Here is a 22230-nt window from a genome sequence, read left to right as displayed (position 1 = left end):
CCAGAAGGCGAACATTGAGAGGTATAATTCAAGTTCAGTGTTCCTGCTCTTTTTTCTAAGGTCAGGTATTACAAAGAGTCATGCACTCACAGCAGAGGAGAAGTGTCCTTCTTCCACTGTATAAAGTTAAAAAGCCAAAGGAAGCTCCACTGAATCTTCTGATAAATAGAAAAATCTGTGGCTGTTATGCAACCACTTTTGGAGGGAATTTTTAACAAACTCAGACCAGAACAAGTGCAAACAGGCAGAGGGCACTCAACTGGGAGTCAGAAGATCCAGGTCCTCCTCGTGGCTTTGCTACTGATCTGCCAGATGACCTCAAGCAATCCAGTTTAACAATTATTACTATCAGATGTTTTAATTACAATAGTGCTCTTAGTTCATGACCAAGTTTAAAGACTCGTTAAGCTCAGTGCCACCCATGAACTTACCAAGGAACACAGAACTTACGCTCTAAATAAGCTAAAAAGAAGAAAAGTAAGAGAAGAAAGAAAGCACCCCATCTCTCTTAATTGAGCCTTATATTGTGGCAAAAGTAAGATGAAATATTTAGCAGTCAGTCCTATGCAAATGATACTAAAAAATTAATATTATTATGCACAGAAGAGCACCCAAAAAAGGTAACTGAAGACTGTCTTGATTCACATGTCTGATTAACAAAGGCGAAGATGAAATCCTGTAGATTCTTGCAAAGATTTTACTAAACATAAAGTTCAATGGATTTGAGTAAATAGGTAAGATACAGAAGGTTTATGCAAACTAATCCCAACATTTCTTCTGAAAACAATGTCAGGTTTTTTAAGATTTGGGGAAGCAGAGGAATGGTAGGAGGAATAGGAGGCCATCAATCATTTTGCTACAGTTTATAAAATATAACACAGATCCCCAAAGCCTCATAAAATCTTAGAAAGACATTCAGCCTCCTCTCCCCTTCTGGTTTTTCAGTCTTTCCCCAGCTAATATTAACCCTGACATCCTGTCTCTTTGTATTACTTTCAAGCTGTCTTTCTGCTCCCAAGGTACTCTAGGTAAAATAGACTTCTGGTTGCTTGCCTTGCATGTTACCCTATAATACTGATAGCACTAGTGTCAAGATTTCCTAAAGGTCAGCTCAATATAGGATACAAATCTGCTTCATTTAGGAGGTGAAAATAAGACGCCAAAAGGAAAAAAGAATTTGCTGCATAAGTTTTAAAATATGTTGTAAGAAAATATTTCTGCTGAGTAACCTTCACAAGAGAGAAGAAAGAGCATAACTCTAAGGGACAATGCAAATGAGTTTCATTGTTAGGATACATACAGACATTTAGGGAGGTTAGATCAAGTTGGGTTAAAAATGGCCTTCTGATCCAACTTAGTTCATCCAGGTACAGACCTTACACTTAGATCCCTACTTAGATCAATTTACACACAAACTGTACAAAAGTTCCAGGAAGGTTAGATTGGTCTAAAAATGGCTATCCTGATCTAAATTAACCCTGCCACTGAGATAGTCCAACTTAGAACAGGTTGGCCATTTTTAGACTGATCTAACTTCTCTGAACTTCTGTACCGTTCTGAACACAGCTCCAAGGCTCAAAAAGACCAGTCACTGGCCCCAGCCCCAGGACTTTGCTTTTCCTACCTGTCCCCCCCAGTACTGGGTTATTTTTAGGCCTGCACCTCCAGGAGGGCAACCCCCTCTCCCCTCACAGACCAGCCAACCCTTTCATGAGCCCACCAAACCCTGCATCCCGCAAGCCTCTCCTGGTGTTGGTTTTACCAGCATTCAAATGTTAAGAGCCAAGGAAGTAAGTTCTGGTGGGGATGAAGCAGTAGGGGGCTAAAATAGCTCCTGGTTCAGGGGGGAAGGGGGGAAGAGCCCTCCCATCCCCCCAAGCCTTCCTGCAAACCCCACTAACATGCCTGATCCTGCCAAACCCTCCCAGACCTCAACTACCCCCTGCCAACTCCATCTACTCCCCCAAAACACACCCCACTAGCCCCCTCAAGCCCCCTGTAGACCCCATCTTCCCCTCTCATTCCTCCCAATTCCCCTGTGGACATCATTAGCCCCTCCCCCACTCCGCATCCATCCCACAGACCTTGCCTACCTCCCAATTCCCTGATCCCCCGCCCCACCACCCACAGACACTGCTAGCCCCCTAGTCTCCTTCGGCAGATACTGCCTACCCCCCACAATCCTGCTGAAGACTCCACCTCCCCCCCAACCTCCCAATGCCCCCCAAGCCTGCTCTCCCCAGATCCCCCAAACCATCCACACTAGCTCCCCTTCCTTTACATTGGGTGGCCATTTTTAACTCAATCTAACCTCCCCCTAAGCTCCCTGAATGTCTGTACCTAGCCTTACTGTTTACTTCCTTACTCTTAAGATTGTATTAATAGAAATTATTGTCTTTCTAATCATTTAAACAGAGAAATATCCCCTAATCCCAAAGTTATCCCAGACCCACAAAGTGAAACAAAACAGAAAAGCAATCATGTAGCTAATCAGTAGTCTATCTGAAGAGGGTGACCAGGGCAGCAGCACTGGGCACCGCTTTGTCAGGATTATAAAAATAGCTGTAACTGGGTACCATGCAGATGCCCTGGGCACAGAGCTTCTTGCTATATTTCTTCAGCTAGATCATGGAGGTATGCCACACATGTGATTTAAATTTCATGTGATGTGGCCCCAAATATTGTTTCTGCCCACGATCAGGATTCGCATTCAGGCTGGTCAGCATCAGAAGGACAGGCTGTTAATACCTGAGCTGAAGAAGACAGGCAAAAACGTGTACATTTTGAAAAGCTTTAAGCATTTGCTTAAATCTCACACAGTTAATGGGGCTGAGGCACCTGCCTAGGTACAACTAGAAATTAGGACCTCAGCTCCAGATTTTATTTTATAGACTATCTATGGCATTTCTCTAAGCCTATCTTTATTTAAAATACTTCATTAGTCACAACAGAAATATATCATTAATACTAAATATAAACCAGGAAATTACAGATCATTGTAAGATGTAAAACCTTGAATTTGTTTATATATTTGATTCTAAACTTAAGTAAGCATGTCTGGAATAGTGCTAAAATATAATAACTGCCCTTCCCTCATGCATCCACAACTTTCCTTGCAATGATTGTAACAAGACACTTACCAAGTACAGCTGAAAAAAGGGTTAAACAAAAAAAAAGTAAATTATTTCAGTTATCCAATACAAAAACATGCCACCAGAGCAATGTGCAATTATTTATATCTAAATTTTACTTCCCCATATTGTATTATGAAGTGGAGTTAAAAAGCATCTATTCTCATCAATATGCTTCAATACGGCATGTCCCTTGAGCCCCGGGGAGCACCATGGTTAAATGGATAGGACTCAGGAATTGGGTCATCTTGTTTTGTTTCCACCTCTGCTATGAATGCGTGTGAATGCTAAAGCCATTTGCACCTTAAATTCACCCTCTGAACAATGAGTACCATGTAACAAGCTATGAGATCTGGGTTAAATATTTTTATAAACAGTAAGTGTTATTAAAATATTTATCACCAACAGAAGAAAATTAATCTTCTGTCCAAAAAAGAAATATACCAATTAACATAAAAAACTGCAATGCTTGTAGAAATTCTTAGCCCCAACTTAAGCTGTATTCCTAATCAATAAATATTCATATCTTCTTTCCCATGTAAAATTTGCCTTTTTAAAACTCAACTGCATCTCAACTAATGCTGGATACTGGGCACTGACTGAGAACTAACTAGAACAAAATTGTTCTCTCCTTGCTAAATATAGTAGAAAATATATTCTCCTCTTTTGAAAAGAAACAAAATAGTTGTCAGGCTTTTCAAGTCTAAATTATTTCAGCAATTTACTGTAGGAATATTTTCAAAGTGGTTCATCTATTTCTGATGATTTGCCCACAAATTTATGGACTTTGTTGAAAAAAAATTAACTCTGGCTTTTTTTAACAAACTGATCTAGAAATGATCCCAAATCATATATTAGGAACAGTAAATTATATAGACTGCAATCCCACTATCCCCAAAAGAAAGGATAAGCAATTGTGTAAATGAAATATAAAAGACAAGAGCATGTAGCTAAGAGGAATCCTAACTACTATTTTACCACAGCAGTATTTATGAGGAGAATATTTGCATTTCACTTCTTCAATAACATGATAAATGGGAATCATGCTTTAAATGGAGAGGTCATATTTTAAAGTTCCTTTATGAAGCCTGTTCTTGCCATGAATCTGTGCAAGGGAGAACTACCAAAAAAAAACCCCCGGAGGAATAAAGGGGGCAGGGTAACAGAAGAATTTCGCTGTTAAAGTATTTCAAGTCTAAAGCCATCCTACAATATCAAGCATCACTTAGGGACAGCAGGAAATGCATGGTTCCTGTCTATTTTGGGTTGCTCTTTGCATGTTGCCTGTGTTAAATTCAGTCAGTTTCCTCCGAGTAATGTTTGGAATGCATCTTACAGACCACCTCTTGTTCATGTCCTCTAGCTGTCCAATGGCACACCTGCTCATTATGTCACATGTTAAATGGAAAAGCTTTCTAGTGATTGTGTGTTTTATTCTTTGTTTAATGAAATAAATAATAAAATAAAGAATAAGTCTGTCTCATTTACTGAAGGAAGATGACAAAGTTTGCTATTCTATGCATAACAGTATTATACAAAATGGGTCCTACTAGATGCCTGAAATACCAAATAATAAGTTCAGTGCATCACTAATTCTAATGTTTAAATGCTTAGACTGCAACAGCGAGTTGACTAAAAACCCACATCTAGCAAAGAGTGAAGAAGCTGGTTGATCTAAACTTGCTTTACTCTCATGCAACAAGGAGGTGTTTTGTAGGGCCTCTAGATGGACACTCCAAATACTGCTTGCACTGGCAGGGAGGAGCCACCATCACATCTATACAAAGCTCCACATTCAAATTATTCATGCTCCCAATAAAGAAAGTTTCATTGGACTTGGAAGGACTCCGGTTTCTCAGGGTCAGAATTCAGGTGCACATTGATTATGCTTTTGTATCATATTTATAACTGTGTCAGGAACAGAGGGATGAAGTCTGGATTTAAATGCCAAGTTATATTTGACCCAAAAACATTGAAGACTTCCCTCTATTCATGATGTTAGCCTGAAGTTTGGTTAATGCTAGAGCTGTTTGGAAACTAGAAAGGAAAAAGATTCTCCCTATCCTTTGCCTTCCCTTGTATTTTCTTCTTCCACCTTGCAACTTGTGCTTCCTCATTCCAGCACTCTTCCTCCCCAAGGTAAATACTTGTTTTTATCTTGTTCAAAACGAAACAAAAACCACACTAATGCAATATGAAGCATCCCAATGTAAATACATAATGTCATCACAACAGATGTGTCAGGGACCGGAGCGTAACGTTGGGGAAGGATGGAAGATGAGTTTCATGATGGTGAGTCTCTTCCCACTGGAGTGATTGCTCTTTGCATCATACATATTATACTAGGAGCTTTTAATTGCAAATCTAAATAGTTCATATATATGAATGCAAGGTAAAAACCTCAGTCCAGTCTTTAAATACTTTGGGATGTATATTTACAAAAGTATTGTATTTAAATACAAACCTACATATGAAGATAACTACCTAATACCACTATTTTAAAATGTTAGATATTTTATGCAAAAAATAAGACAGGGTCATCTGATGCTAAAATGGGTTACTTATCTAAGATGCCATATGAATAAGAAAGCCATATTAACTAGAAATAAGTTAAATGTCACAGTTCTTAAGCAGCTTCTTACTGAACTCAGAGACACAAATGTCACCTATCCAAGGACTGTTAAGAAAGAACATGAACTTCTTTAATGACTAATTAAATTGAATAATTATTTAAGCTAAAAGGAAAGACAATTTTGAGAATCTAAATGGCTTTGTATGAGCTATATGTACAGCAAATATATTTCAAGCTGAATTTCAACTTCTCTTAACCCCTGCTAAAACTATAGGGTTTCCTCAGAAAGAACAAAACATAAAAGTTGAAACTAACTTATAGGTTCCCTGAGACATTTTATACCACAAGGACAAATGAACGTAAAACCCCCTTGCATATGCATTAACAGATTTCATTTCCCCAGAGATGAAAATGCTACCAAGACAAGCCAATGAAAGGAGACAACAGCTGATACTTGAACCTAACCAAACCTCCAAGAGAAGGGCGCTTTCCTCCTCCAATAAAATTTTGGGAAGACAGGGGTATTAGCTAACTCTGAAGTAAGAGAACAAGGTAGGCAACATGCTGATCTGAACACACTCCTCTTTTTTTCCACCTGCTTCACGTAACACCTGTCCAAGCCCAGGAAATAAGTTGCAGCAACAGCAACCTGAGAGATAAGCAGCAGCACAGATTGTAAGCCAGCATCAAGCAGAAGCAACTTCCAATCGGTACTGCCTCGGAAACATGACAACCTCACTTCCAACTGTCTGGTATCATAGATGGAAGCAAGATTTCCAGAGCACTAAGCTCAGGCTAATTTATGCTGCTTTACAGCCTAGACACAGAATAGTCATAATTACTCATCTCTGCCTGTTCATAACTGTTTATAAGCTGTTTATAAACAGGATTCTCCAACATTTAAATCCAATTGCTTTGCACCAATAAACTGCTTTAGCCACCTACAATAAAACAAGGCAGGACTAGCTGCTGATTTCAGGAATAAGGTCCTTTGGTTATAGTGACTTAAGCATGTGCTCCCTCCAAGTATAGATTCACTGTCAAAGGTGTAATCTCTGTCAACATCCACCCACAAAAGCATCCAGACATGAGACTAACTGAAGTAACTGTTGTTTACTGCTTGTCTGGTCTGTTTAATTTATTTCGTTAATTGTGATGATTTGCCTTGTGTTTCACTGGAGCGTCTGTCTTGAAGTCACAAATAACCTTATGTGACTACAACTATAGGAGTTGCACAATGAAACTGGCATTGAGAGTAATTATTAGAATTCTGCATTTCTTGTTGCTCTAAAACTATTAATAATTTGGAGATAAAACTACTTGGCAATAAACATCTTAAAACCACTCCATAGTTTCATTGCATACTAGGGACTTCTCCATGTACATTAAAAGGCATATTAAATTTAGTACAATGTGAGGTACAAATAATACATAATAAATAGTACAAAATTTAGTTCCAATGTGAGGTACTAAATTCATGCGTATTAGACTGCGCTAATGTGCAGTAGCACATTTGCACGCTTTTTCATGATGCTCAATGTGCAATAGACTAGTTTTCTGCACATTAGTTTTATGTCAGTTTTTTACATGATGCTTTAATGCACAGGAAAAGAGTCTACTACGCATTAAAGTGCACATGTAGGCACACCCAGTGGTAATTATCTTAGGTATTTATTCAGTGCTTATCATTTTAGTATCTCCTTTGAAGCAACACCATTTTCGGTTAATAGCTGGTAACAAGTAATTATAAAACACAAGAAAAGGTATTACTAAATTCTCACGTACAGTGAATATTATAACAGCTTTGGTGTCCCTAGCTGAAAAGTATTGCAACAATGAAAACGAGAGTTTGGGGAAATCTGGAACAACTACTTTCTAAGGTTCTTAAAGTGAAGTATCATGACAGATCTGTCAAAAGGGACTGACACTGCTTGTTAGAAAAGCCAGAGCTTTGTTGTTTTTTTTCAAAAAAGTCCATAAATTAGTGGACAAGTTTTCAGAAACAGATTAACCATTTTGAAAATATTTTCATAAATCCCCATTTCACATACTCCCATTCATTTAGATCAGCACAAAGTATCAATATAAATTAAGGGAATAGCATGTCCATTACTTACGTATGTAACTGTTTACAGGGGCTTTGTCCACACTGCGAATACAGGAGACTCCATTAGTGTGCTGATCAGAGACAGATTTAACAGACATTAAGTAGCAGCCATGCTCTCCATATAATTCACTCCATCTAAAAGAAAACAAAGAAATGTAGTCAGCTGCCATAGTGATCGGCACAGTAACAAAAATGTAGACAAACAAACAACTCTGAAAATGTAATCAATGAATTATTAACACCTTCCTGTTCTCCCTCCCACGTCTATACTGGCTAATCTGTAGAGGAATGGTTGTAACAAAATGCTCTACAAGAAACTGACAAATACAATGTACTTTACTGAAGGCCAAAAAATTGTGTCCTCCACTTTCTGCTGAGGATCATGTGACATCTTAGTAATTAGAACTAGTCAAATAATGGGGGGGAGTTAATTTATTCAAATTGTTAATAGTTTCTTAAATTATTCCAGAAGCAATATCTGCAATAAACATCTATAGCCTATATCAGCCTTCAGGTATTTTCCACTCATTAGCTATCCAGTACAGGTGGGAGCATATCCTTGCTTTTCAGATGGAAAAACACAGGCAGATAGTATAAGAAAAATTGGTCGCAGGGGAAGTCTGCTTCCTAGTACCTAAGATTCAGGAATTCATGTCCTATGCCTAAGTTTATGGTATAAAAGAGAGTCTTTCCCCCATTTTAACCCTAACACCCCATTTTTCTAATCTATTAAGGCAGTTTTTATTATGCTAGCACAGTCCTGCCAAGTCTGGCCTTAGACAAGACACACAATGGAAGACTTGATCATTAGGAATAGTTACAGCTCTGCATAAGTCACAGGTGATGTCCTCACATGTTTTAAGAAATAAACTGATTGGCTGCAAGGGTCAGAAGTTTCTGCTCTGCCATTTAATACTATACAATGGCTTGCAATGTGTGCATCCACTACACTCTCCAGTTGTGTCAGTAGCAATCCAACAAAATATGTAAATTGTGCTAAATACATGGTCACAAGGACATGAAGATTAAGTTACTGATCGCTGGAAAATGAGAATTCCCCATGACTAGGGACCTAAATTGCAGCAGAAGTTCACAGTGCAGTGATGGCTTTAATCTCACTCTTTTTGCCATGCACCCCACCCCCATTCCTCTGCTACTGAGTGGCCAAGAGGCAAAAACCCCAGCATTAATTGCCTCTCGGCTGATCAGTGGCAGGGGAGGCACAGTGAAAAGAGCAACATTAAACCACCAAGCCATGAACTTCTGCCACAATTTAGGTAGTTCCCTACCCATGACCAACTTTTAAGGAGAGACGGATACAATTCTGCAAATGAGCTCTACTATCTACCAAGCGAGGCAAACCTCATTAAAGCTTTAATATCTTTGTGTCAGTGAGCTGGTTATCACTCCCCAAGATAAACTGTAGTGTGTGAAACTGAATTATGCTTATGTATAAACTCATTCACTCCCTTTAAGCAGCTTTCAGCTTTGAGACAGGGGTTTCTATGCCAGAAGAAATCCTCCTTCAAGATGGAAAGGGTATCTTAGATTTACATGCCACTGTTCCCAAAAAGGCTCAGGGTGTCTCAGAATAAAAGAAAAAACCACTCACAGGATATGAAGAAATGTAGATGTAGAAAGCATGATCGGATGCTGTATTATAAGGAAAAGTATGTGATCATATTATTTATTTTATTACATCTCTTTCTCCACACACATGCATGCAATGTTTTGAGGTTTTCTGCATGCACATACTTAAAACAAGATTGAAACTAAAAAATATGGTTTTGGGTTTTTTAATATAGTGTTTTTATGACAATGGCCACAACTGACAATTTGTGAATGCAGTATACAACTATATAGGAGCTCTCCTCTACAGCTGCATGCTGTATTTACAAATCACTGGTTGTAGCTATTGCCCTAGGAACACTATACAAATAGAGAAAATAACCATACTTTTCCATCTTTTTTTAAGCACATGCACACTGAACTAACAATATATATTTGACCAAAAGTGACTTTTAACAGTTAAACAACTGCCATGCTTTCAGCACTTCATCCATCATGTACTTGTAATGAACCATTGGGTTATGGTTGTAGGATGGGCTACTGAAACCCATGAAACAGGACACTTGTATTGTGGTCCTCTGGGATCCATGCTGCATCCAGATGCTTTTCTGTCATCATGTGCCAGCAAGTGACCTCAGCTTTTTAAGATATGAGCAGAGCCAACTGACACAAAACATAATTTGGTGGGGAAGTACTCTTCCGTTTGGGATACCGCCCAAGTTAGTTTTGAATAGGGAGCCACAAACATATATCACACACACACGTCAGTCTGCTTTGAACAAGAAAAAGGAAAAGCAAACAGATATAAAAGGACAAAGTCTCTATTAAACCATCTATAGGGATGCTGCTCTAAGCAGCCATTCTAGGGCAATGTTTACAGGGATTGTAAGTATGCAGGGAAGAAAGCAGTAATCTCAAACCTATCAAAATTTAAGCTTCTGTAAAACTGACATGCTGTGCCTATTATACACCTCACTGAAATCCATTATCTTTCCTTAAACAGTAGCAAGGTCATTAATTACCAAAACACTGGACTGACCTGTCTCCAGCATACGGCAAGCTTTGGGATCAAAGGAATCACTATGCTCCTGCTAGCTGTATAATTGCTAGATGCTTCTTGTTGCTGCTGTTTCTAGATCTGGCAACAATGGCTGGATCGCTAGACTGATGCTGGCTGCTGCTTGGAGGGGGAATCTACCTCCATCAGCAGAGGTTGTTTTGATTAGATTATTGGCCCCTACACAGAGGGCTGATTCTGGATGCTCCTTAAAACTGACACCCAGTCTGTTGCTCTCCAGGCAGAAAGGAATACCCCTGGATATACCCACCCTGTGCCCAGGAAAGGATCTTTACAGCACTGTCTGTTGCTGTTCTAGGCATGGCTCCTAATCTATGAAAAAGGTTAAGTTTTGAAGCTGTGCTCTAGGCTGCATCTCTCTAGTCAGTCTGAAAAAGTTTTTAAAAACCCTGCCCACAAGGTTGCTGCCTATATCAGCCCTTCTCACAGAGACAGCTGAGAGTATTTCTTCAGCTCTTCAAATCAGCAGCTGCATGGAAACAAGCTGATAGCAGAAGACTCCCAGGCATATTCAGAGTCCAAGAAGATGTGCATTTCCTTTCACTTACACAGCCACACCCCCCCCCACAACAGTGAAGCATGTTCCTAGACATACTACCCCAGTGGCAACACGTAGAGGGAACACGGGGGTACATGTGCACCCCCAGAGAGTGCTGATGCACCCCCTGACAGCCAGCATTCCGGGGGGGGCAGTTAAGAGCACTGGTGCCCTCCCCCCGAGAGTGCTGGCCGGGGAGTGGGGCTGTCAGAAGAAACGGTCCCCCTGTGGCCGAACGTGCTCACCCGGAAGTGCCAGCAGTACACCTGGAAGTGCCAGCAATGCACTGCTGCCACTTGCAGATCAGCAAGATTGACCATGGGTGACCCCCTCCCCCTCCTGTTTGCTCACTGTCTGCTGAGGGGGCAAGTTCTCCTCTCCCCCCAACTCAGGAGGCACCAGTAGCCCATGTACTACCCTATGGAGAACAGAAACCCCACCTGCAGAACAGCAGGACAACTGGCAAACACCTTACAACAAGATGCATGACAGATAAATCCTGGGCTTTCGTCAGCCTGCACGGATTTTAGCTGTGCCCCAGGTGCTGGCAATAGAGTTTTCAAAGTGTGGGGCACTTGTCACAAGAACTGGCAACTAATTAACTGAATAGTAAAACAGCTGGAATCCAACACAGGCTTTATTTCTGGTGAAAGCACAAAACTAGCTGTACTCAGGGAACTGCAGTTTGCTCCCCAGAAACAGCATTCACTGCCAGCCTGAGCAGTCACCTAGGACTTTATGATTGATTGTTCTCAAGGCTTCACTCTAATGGTGAATTATGGAACATACTATTACTGTGGTCCAGCATTTACCTAAACCTTGGTTTGGAACCCCTCTACTTTAGCCACTGCCACCACTTCCCTTACCACAGCATTCCCCCACCACCAGCAAAATCAGCAGCAGAGGAACTCAGCAGCTAAATCAGAGAGCTGCAACAGTGACCAACTTCACTCTGCTGGCACCACAGACTGCCAGTGATTTGCCCATATCTCCCCCAAGAACCTTCTGCAAGCCCTCCCCACCCACCCATCCAGTGGGCATGGCCCACCCACAGCTTGGAAAATACTGCTGTAGCCTTTGGTATACAGAAAGAAAGATAGCCTGCATCTCAATTGACAAGATACAATGGAAACACTGATGGCTGTGAAGAATAACACATTCAGTGCCAAAATTAAGGCTTTCAAGCAGAAAATTCGTGTAAAAAATGCATCTGTATTGTCAAGGTGAAAATGAGAAGTGTCCTTTCTTGCAGATGGTAGAAAGCTAGGTCAAAGAAGGACATATGAAAGTAAAGCAGTGTGGGCTAAATACCTTTCATACATTATATCATTATATCATTTTTCCCTCCCTAGGGCTGAAGGCAACAGAGCCACAATTGTTGCAGGAGTTTTTCCATCTAAATACCAAACAGAGGCACTACAATTAGACAGAGTAGGCTAATCTAAGCTAGATATGCAGATAGCAGGAGTCTCTAGGGCCAGACATCTCTTTGGAAATTCTATTTCCCTAGTGACAGCATATAATGACATATATTGACCCATCTTCCACCTCAGATTTATTACACTCTGGAGGGAATAAATCTTCATATCTGACCAAAATCAATACAAGCTTATTACAATGTAGACTTATTAACTTTGTTTTCAGAAGTTAGCCAAAGGCTTTTGGTTTTTCTTTTCCCCCCAGGAGATGCCAGTGATGCCTGTGGTTAACAAGGTAGATGACTATACCTAGCTTAAACAAATAGGTTGGCAAAGTATCTCCTTCCCTCCTCATGGTGGGGAATTTAGTAAACTTTGCAGAGTAATTAAGCACTCATTCAGATAGTATACTGCAAGACAAAGAAAAGGCAAGCCTGAATCAAACCAGCCCCCCTTTACACAAAGGTGATTAATGGGGAGGGGTGCATGTGCCCCCCTGAGATTGGCCCCTGACTTGGCACTGCTCATGATTGGGCAGATTTTTTACCATGCAGGTCAGCAGCACATTTGGGGGAAGCACTAAGCCGCAGCACTGAAGTATAGGAGTGCATAAGCCAAATCTATTCCATGCACAAGCCAAATCTATTCCAACACGGAGGAAAGGCAGCAAGAAGGCACAGCAGCCCCCCTGGCTCTCCAGAGACCTAGCGGACCTACTGTGGCTAAAAAGGAACGCCTACAAAGGATGGAGGACGGGATTCACCTCCAAGGAGGATTACTCCGCGCTGGTCCGGTCCTGCAGGGAGCAAACCAGGAAAGCCAAGGCTGCAACTGAACTCCAACCAGCTTCAAGCATCAAGGACAATAAAAAGTCCTTTTTCAGATATGTGGGGAGCCGGAGGAAAATCAAGGGCAATGTTGGACCCCTGCTGAACCAGATGGGGCAACTGACAACTGACGCCCAGGAAAAAGCCAACCTATTAAATAGGTACTTTGCATCAGTCTTTCATCAGTCCCATGGGACGCCCATGCCTGCTATGGGACAGGGAAATCTGGGTGTTGGGGATCCCCTACCCTCCATCAATGCTGACCTCGTGAAGGAACACCTTGAGAAGCTGGATACCTTCAAGTCAGCCGGCCCTGACAATCTGCACCCCAGGGTACTCAAGGAGCTGGCGAGTGTCATAGCCCAGCCCCTGGCACGGATCTTTGAAAACTCCTGGCGCTCTGGTGTAGTGCCCGAAGACTGGAAGAAGGCCAATGTGGTGCCGATCTTCAAGAAAGGGAGGAGAGTGGATCCGGCTAACGATAGGCCCATTAGCCTGACTTCTATCCTGGGGAAGATCTTAGAAAAGTTTATTAAGGAGGCCATCCTTGAGGGACTGGCCCAGGCTAACATCCTAAGGGATAGCCAGCACGGGTTTGTTGCAGGTAGGTCTTGTTTGACCAATCTCATTTCCTTCTATGACCAGGTGACCTATCACCTGGACAAGGGAGAAGAGATTGATGTCATATATCTTGACTTCAAAAAAGCCTTTGATCTAGTATCCCATGATCACCTCTTGGCCAAACTGGCCAGTTGTGGCCTTCACTCCACCATGATCTGCTGGCTGGGAAATTGGCTCCGTGGTCGGACCCAGAGGGTTGTAATTGATGGCAGTCACTCATCGTGGTGCCCTGTGACCAGTGGGGTCCCTCAAGGCTCTGTCCTGGGACCCATCCTGTTCAACATCTTCATTAATGATGTGGACATTGGAGTCAGGAGTGGACTGGCCAAGTTCGCTGATGACACCAAACTTTGGGGCAAAGCATCCACGCCAGAAGACAGGCGGATGATCCAGGCTGACCTGGACATGCTCAGCAAATGGGCAGACGAGACCCTGATGGTGTTTAACATCGAAAAAATGGAAGGTTCTCCACCTTGGGAGGAAAAACCTGCAGCATCCTTAGAGGCTCGGCAGTGCTACGTTGGATAGCACTACAGAAGAAAGAGACTCGGGGGTCATCATTGACCACAAGATGAACATGAGCCTGCAATGCGATGCTGCAGCTAATAAAGCGACCAAAACACTGGCTTGCATCCATAGATGCTTCTCGAGCAAATCCCAGGACGTCTTTCTTCCCTTGCACTCGGCCTTGGTGAGGCCGCAGCGGGAGTACTGCATCCAGTTTTGGACTCCACAATTCAAAAAGGATGTGGAGAAGCTTGAGAGAGTCCAGAGGAGAGCCACGCGCATGATCAGAGGTCAGGAAAACAGATCTTACGATGACAGGCTGAGAGACATGGGACTCTTTAGCCTGGAAAAGCGCAGGCTCAGGGGTGATCTGATGGCCACCTATAAGTTTATCAGGGGTGACCACCGGGATCTGGGGGAACGTTTGTTCACCAGAGTGCCCCAAGGGATGACGAGGTCGAACGGTCACAAACTCCTGCAAGACCGTTTCAGGCTGGACATAAGGAAGAATTTCTTTACTGTCCGAGCCCCCAAGATCTGGAACAGTCTGCCAGCAGAGGTGGTTCAAGCGCCTACATTGAGCACCTTCAAGAGTAAATTGGATGCTTATCTTGCTGGGATCCTATGACCCCAGCTGACTTCCTGCCCTTTGGGCAGGGGGCTGGACTCGATGATCTCTCGAGGTCCCTTCCAGCCCTGATGTCTATGAAATCTATGAAATATGGGGCATTTGGCCCCAGGCCTACCCACAAATTGTGCCCCACCCAGACTCAGGAGGCACCAGTCACCCCTGCCTTTATGCATTACAAGTATCTTAGAATTACTGGTTAATTCCACAATTACCTTGAGACCAGCTACACATGAAAGTAAAAAGCTCCAACTAGCTATAAAGTTAGACCTCAAACATGTGTAGTGACTTTATTGCTGGTTGCTATTGAGTTTTAATTTGCACACACAGTACAGTCTCTCGTGGCTCTCCAGCCATGGCACGCACCATGCCCAGTTAGGGCCGAAAGTCCCACAACTGAAGGGACTCTTAGTTCCAGCAACTACAGACTCTGGATCACAGCAGGACAGGAACCCAGAGTCTCAGAGCTGCAGACACCAAGTACCAGGACCCAACTGGGTCCTGGCAGCTGGGGAGGACAGCTGCCCTGGGGGTGCATGAAACCCCCAGGGCTGGGGGATTCCTTGCACATCAGGATCAGGCTTCCCCTGCACCAGTGATAAGACATGATGGGATTTAATGCGTGACCCCCACAGTCACACCTCCTGCCATGCATGGCAGGAGGCATGATTGTGTGGATTGTGCATTATATCCAATTTCACCGTTACCTGCACATGTAGAGGAGCCCCAAACTGTAGCTACAGTATTTCTATTCAGAATCACATGTAAGCACCTTTAGCGATAAACATACTTGTGTTACCAAGATCTCACAGACAGCAGATACTTGCACCGTACTGGTGGAACTATACTGATTTACACCTGCTGAAGATCTAGCCCCAAAAATCCAGCCCCACCCTTAACCCATAAAGTGAGCACTAACATTATTTGTATTAACATATCAAAATCTGATAATGTTATGCCAACTATTAACCTGTTCCATTGAGCATTCTGCCTACAAGAAGTACATTCCACTCTGTTCTATACTGTGACCTCACAAGCCTCAGGATAATCAGGACTTTGCAGCAGATGCTTCTATTCATATGGTTCATTTTCCTCAGAGCAGAGAATTTATTCACAGCACGTGGCATGTTGTCACTGTTTTGTTTCCATATGTACTTGATCATACACACAGTTATTTCAATAATCTTCCCTTCAAATGGTTAAAACTATAGCTAAAACGCACAACTCTTTCTATAGTTTACTTTTTTACTGAAGCAAAATAATTCTGTCAATTGAGCCTAATTTCCAGGACATTGCATATTTAAAAAAAAATAAAAAAATAAAGGAGGGATTAGGCTTTGTATAAATTGACATTCCTTGCGAGGTATGCACAATTTTTAAAATGAATATTTTCCTTTTACTATTACTTATATTATTTCAAGGATTGTGCCATTCACTCAAAGAACAATATCAGAACCTCCCTGTATTCAGAATCACATGTAGCTAATTTTGCCTGGGTAAATTCCCAAAGCTATTAAAAGAATGACTACATAGCAAGGCAGATAAGATATCCATTTACAAAACGAATGGGTTCAAAACCTAGAGGAGCTACATTGTAATTAGGGTGGTGTGAGGCTTTGGTAGCTGATTCGATTCAGAGGGGATTCAGCCCAATTCAGTGGCCAAATCTCTGAATCCAAATCAGGAGATCCATTAATCTCTCTGAATTGATTTGGAGGCTTCCGATTCAATTCAGAGAGATTCAGTCACAGACTGTACAGGTAAGCACTAGGCAGTGCCAGTGGAAGCAGCCAGACGAGCTCTGGCTTCAACCGGCAGACCTGGGAGCAACTGTGGATCATTTGGCTGCTCCCCCAGATGCCCCCCTGCTGGGGTGAGGCAGGCAGTACTGGCAGCCCCCAGCAGAAGCCACAGGGGCTGGGGGAATGAATGGGAGCTAGGGGAATCAAACTTGGGGAAAGTTCCTGTTCATTCCCTCCGCCCCAATCATTCCCCCATCTCCCCAGTCATTCCCCCTGCAGCCCCCACAGCTTCTCCCAGGGATGCCAACACTGCCTGCCTCACCCCTGTGGGAAGGCAGCTGAAGGAGCAGCCAGATGAGCCATGGCTTGAGCTGGCAGCCCTGGGAGAAGCCATGGGGACTGGGGGAAATTGAACCGGGAACTGGGGAAATGAACAGGGGCTTCCCCCCAACTCCCAGTTCAATCCCCTGAGCCCCTGCAGTTTCTCCCAGGGCTTCTGGGAGTGGGGGGAGCAGCAGGGGGAGCAGCCGCACAAGCTGCAGCTTTTCCCTGGACTGCTGGCTCAAGCCAGGACTTATCCAGCTGCTCCCCCAGCTGCTCCCACCAGCACTGCCTGCCTGTATAGTCTATGGCTGAATAAGAGTGGGAAGGAAGTGCTTCTCAGCCAGAATGGTGGACCTGCTTGACCAGGCTTTAAACTAAGCCCACGAGGGGATGGGGTGACTACCACCACAGCAAGCCCACTGGGCAACTTTTGCAAATCCAGAAGGCTAAGGCACTCAAGTGAACCCACCCCTATCCCAGTCCTGGAATGATGTGTAGGGAAGACTAAGGCCTCCAATGGGACACTTCTGTGCCTGTACACCAATGCTAGGAACTTGGGGAATAAACATAAGGAACCGGTCCTCTTCCTAAACAAGAATCACTACGATCTCATAGGGATAACGGAGACCTGGTGGGACTCCATCTATGACTGAGCCACAGATATAGATGGCTATACCTCGTACAGGAGAGATCATGTAGACAAAAGGGGCAGGGGTGTAGCTCTCCATGTCAAGGAAAGTTACACGTCCCTACAAGCTGACATTGGCATCCAGGGTGGATGATTGGAGACCCTCTGGGTTAAAATCCATGGTGAACATGGCACAGAGGACACAATGGTAGGAATCTACTATAGACCTCTTAATCAGGATCAAGAGCTCAACCAGGAATTCACCAAGGAACTGGCTGAGGTTGCATGCTCCTGGTGCACAGTTGTCATTGGAGACTGCAACTACCCAGACATCTCATGGGAAGAGCACTCGGCCAAATCCCAATGGTCACAAAGCTTTCTCATGAGTGTAGATGAGTTCTATCTGATTCAAGAAGACTATAGACCAACAAGAGGCAAAGACTGCTCAACCTGGTACTGGCAAAGGAGGATGATCTAGTCAATGACCTAATGACCCAAGAGAAGCTGGGAGACAGTAACCATGAGCTAATCACTTTCACTATCCACTGTAAAGCTGGCGAGTCAGTCAGCAATGCAGAAGTCCTTGACTTCAGGAAAGCTGACTTTGACAAGCTCAGGAGGCTTGTTGGCAAGGCCCTAAGTACCATGACCCAAAGGGGAATTGAATTCAGGATAAGTGGTTGCTCCTCAAGGAAATGATCCTGAAAGCACAAGCAATGTCTATCCCAACTCGGAGGAAAGGTAGCAAAAGGGCACAGCAGCCTCCTTGGCTCTTCAGGGACCTTATGGACTTCCTGCATCTAAAAAGAAAGATCTATAAAGATGGAAGACTGGAACCACCTCAAAAGAGGAGTATTCTGCACCTGTAGGGAGCGAACCAGCAAAAGCAAGACTGTAATTGAACTCCAGCTGGCTACAGGTATCAAAAAGAATAAGAAGTCCTTTTTCAGATATGTGGGGAGCCAGAGGAAAAGCAAGGGTAACATTGGACCCCTGCTAAACCAAATGGGACAACTGACAACCAACACTCAGGAAGAAGTCAACCTGCTTAATGGGTATTTTGCATCAATTTTTCACCATCTCCCAGGGACATGCTCAATATGGTATGAGATGGCCAGGGTGAGGGAGAATTGTTACCCTACATCAATGTAGACCATGTGAAGGAACACCTCGAGAGGCTAGACACCTTCAAGTCAGCTGGCCCAGACAGTTTACACCCCAGGGTACTTAAGGAGCTGGCAGGCATCACAGCTCAGCCACTGGCACAGATCTTGAAGAACTCGTGGCGCTCAGGTGAAGTGCCCAAAGACTGGAAGAAGGCCAATGTGGTGCCTATCTTCAAGAAAAAGAGGAAGGTAGATCTGGGGAACTACAGCCTGACCTCTATCCCAGGGAAGATCTTAGGAAAAAATTATCAAATAAACCATTCTTGATAAACTGGCTGATGGCACCATCTCGAGGGATAGCCAGCATGGGTTTGTTGCAGATAGGTCTTGTCTGACCAACCTCATCTCCTTCTATAATCAGGTGACATATCACCTGGAAAAGGGAGAAGAGATTGACATCATATATCTTGACTTTAAAATAGCCTTTGATTTGGTATCCCAAGCTCTCCTCATGGAAAAATTGGCCAACTGCAGCCTTGGCTACATCCAGTGGCTGGGGAATTGGCTCCAAGGTCGAACCCAGAGAGTGGCAATAGCACACTTATAGGCTCAGCAGTGCTATACTTGCTAGCACCACAGCTGAAAGGGACTTGGGGGGTCATGACTGACCACAAGATGAATATGAACCACAAATGTAATGTCACAGCTGGTAAAGTGAGCAAAACTCTGACTTGCATCCATAGATGCTTCTCAAGCAAATCCCAGGATGTCATCCTCCCACTGTACTCGACCTCAGTGAGTACAGTGTCCAGTTTTGGGCTCCACAATTTAAGAAGGATGTGGAAAAGCTTGAGAGAGTCCAGAGGAGAGCCACACGCATGATCCAAGGGCAGGAGAACAGGCCCCATGATGAGAGGCTGAGAGCCATGGGACTCTTCAGCCTGGAAAAGCACAGACTCAGGAGGGACCCGGTGGCTGCCTATAAGTATATAAGGGGTGTACATCAGGATCTGGGGGAACATCTCTTCACCAGAGCGCCCCAAGGGATGACAAGGTCAAATGGTCACAAACTCCTCCAAGACTGTTTCAGGCTGGACATGAGGAAGAACTTCTTTACTGTCCCAGCCCCCATGGCCTGGAATAGACTGCCTCCAGAGGTGGTACAAGCACCTACTCTGGACTCCTTTAAGAAACAATTGGACATTTATCTTGCTGGGATCCTTTGACCCCAGCTGACTTCCTGCCCCTGAGGCAGGGGGCTGGGCTCGATGATCTTCCAAGCCCCAATGTCTATGAAATCTATGAAGATTCAGCACTGAATATCTTCAAATCTGGATCCAGCTGAATCAAATTGGGACAGTGATTCAGATCACCAAATCAAATCACTGTCCCTCCAAAATCACCACATCTGAAGCAAATAACTTTCCACTTCGCACAGGCCTAATTGTAATTAAACATACTTCACCATTCTTTCTCTCACAAAATATAGTAGCTCAGTAGGCTTTAATGCTCAAATAGTTACATAATCAAAAAGTATTCTGCTTTTATGTCCCAATCTTATCCACAATACTATTACAATCTATACACATACAATTTCTGTGTGCGCACCTATTTCCATGGTTTAAATCTATATATAGTTTTTGCATGTACAAAATCCAAGGTAAAGTGTGTCAGATCTAGTTCCTCAGTCTCACTCTTAGTTTTTACAAGGGCTATGTTTCTGTTCTCCATAATTTATTTTTCAATAAACCTTGTTTATCAGTGTTGGACCGCCAACCGTGAATTTCCAGCAAGAAGATAGTCACATTTTTTAGCTGCGGGATAACTTCTTTTATTTAAGGTTCTCTTACATTAAATTGCCTTTATTTCAAAACCAAAGAAAAAATTGTAAGAAGGAGTATATTATGGGTTCTAAATGGTACAGAAGGGCAATTAAAATCCTTTTTGGCATAGAACTTAACGGAGAGGACCAACAAAATACATTACATGTAAGCTTTTAAACTATGGCAAAGGAGAGGTTTGGAATCAAATGCATAATTTTCCAGCACAGAGAAGGTTAAGGCGACAAGAGGATGAAAGGGAAGGACATGAAAAATTGAAGGATATACAAATTCGGAACTGATGTCAGGCAACATATTTTAATTGCGGAACTGCCTACCAGAAATTAACACAGCACTGGGGTCATTCAGAGAGCAACCAGAGGGTATCCTGGGGGCATTGGGTATTAGGATGGTAACAAGTTTGTATAGAAAGAGCCACCAGCCTCCATTTATTTGGTTAATTTCTATCCCTCTCTAAAAAGCCTATGTGAATTGTGATGCTCCTTTAAAAAAAAAAAAAAAAAAAGAGAGAGAGAGAGAGAGAGAAAGAAAGAAAACTAACCTATGGCTGGGTCTCTTGTACATAAGCAGGATAAACTTGAGGCATTCAAAAATAATGCCTTTAGAGCCCATTCAGAGCTGAGGTCAGCTTGTCAATATCAATCTTCTCATTTTGATGCACATTAGGAGTTATTGGAGTGTCCTCTTTATATCCTATGACTGTGAATTGACCTCTGACACTACTGAGTACAATATGGTCATTTAAGGATGTGGTAATTATTGATAACTGCACTAACTAAGTTAGTGGCATACAGGGCACTATTGCTGCGGCCTGCATTGCCACCTGGCTCTTATTTTAAAAAGATTTCTCCTTATGACATATCTAAACATCTCTTGATTCAGATTATGCTCCCATCTGTTCCTTATTTGTGATTACTATCTTAGTGGATTCCAATAAAAAAAGTAAGTTTCTACTGAGTGCTTTCACCTGGAAAAAAAATCACTAAACAGTTCACAAAGTTTAATTAAGAACTATAAAAACTCATGTTACATATGGTAACAGTATCTCACACTTTTTCATACTAAGATATTATAACAAGCTGCTTCTCAGTTCCTAACTCTAAATACCAGACAACATTGTACCAATACTCAGAAAAACAATACCCCAATAACTTTCCCTTTTTCAAAGCACCAGTGGAGAGACATGGTACTACATTGTTCAGTGTCTGCTGTGTGTGCTGCTATGGATCCCAGCCACAGGGGATAAGAGCATAATGCTTCTACAAAAAGAGGTAAGCAATGTTTTCTGGTGATGGGCCAAAATGATCCAGCTCAGGTATTAGGCAGACCAGTGTTAGGACTTGTCTACTGCCACTTCTCCCCACCACCTGGCACCCCCGCCACCATTTTGAAGCATAGGGCAATGAATACACATGACACTGCAGATACCTTAGTTAAACAGACTCTCAGAGCCACTCTAATTTAAGCACCACGCCCTATACCCCAGAGCACGTGTAAAGATGCCCTAGGTTGCCAACCCCTGCTTTAGCTTAAGCTAAACCAGATAATCCCAAGTCCCATTCCTAGGCCTGCATATCCTATTTAATGACTGGT

At 42.9% G+C, this 22230-nt stretch overlaps 1 protein-coding gene across 1 annotated transcript in view; it reads right to left on the bottom strand.

Moving 5' to 3' along the window:
* Positions 1-22230, bottom strand: part of LOC149859665 (heparan-alpha-glucosaminide N-acetyltransferase-like) — a 393188-nt gene that overhangs the window by 345598 nt on the left and 25360 nt on the right. Inside the window, exon 4 of the mRNA XM_090058700.1 lies at positions 7821-7945. Within this exon, the coding sequence (XP_089914826.1) occupies positions 7821-7945 (125 nt within the window). The remainder of the gene's footprint in view (positions 1-7820; positions 7946-22230) is intronic.

The sequence above is a fragment of the Crocodylus siamensis genome, chromosome 7, assembly GCF_052110815.1.
Source record: "Crocodylus siamensis isolate JL-2025a chromosome 7, ASM5211081v1, whole genome shotgun sequence".
NCBI classification, from domain to species: Eukaryota; Metazoa; Chordata; order Crocodylia; family Crocodylidae; genus Crocodylus; species Crocodylus siamensis.
This window is presented reverse-complemented; position numbering and strand designations above follow the sequence as displayed.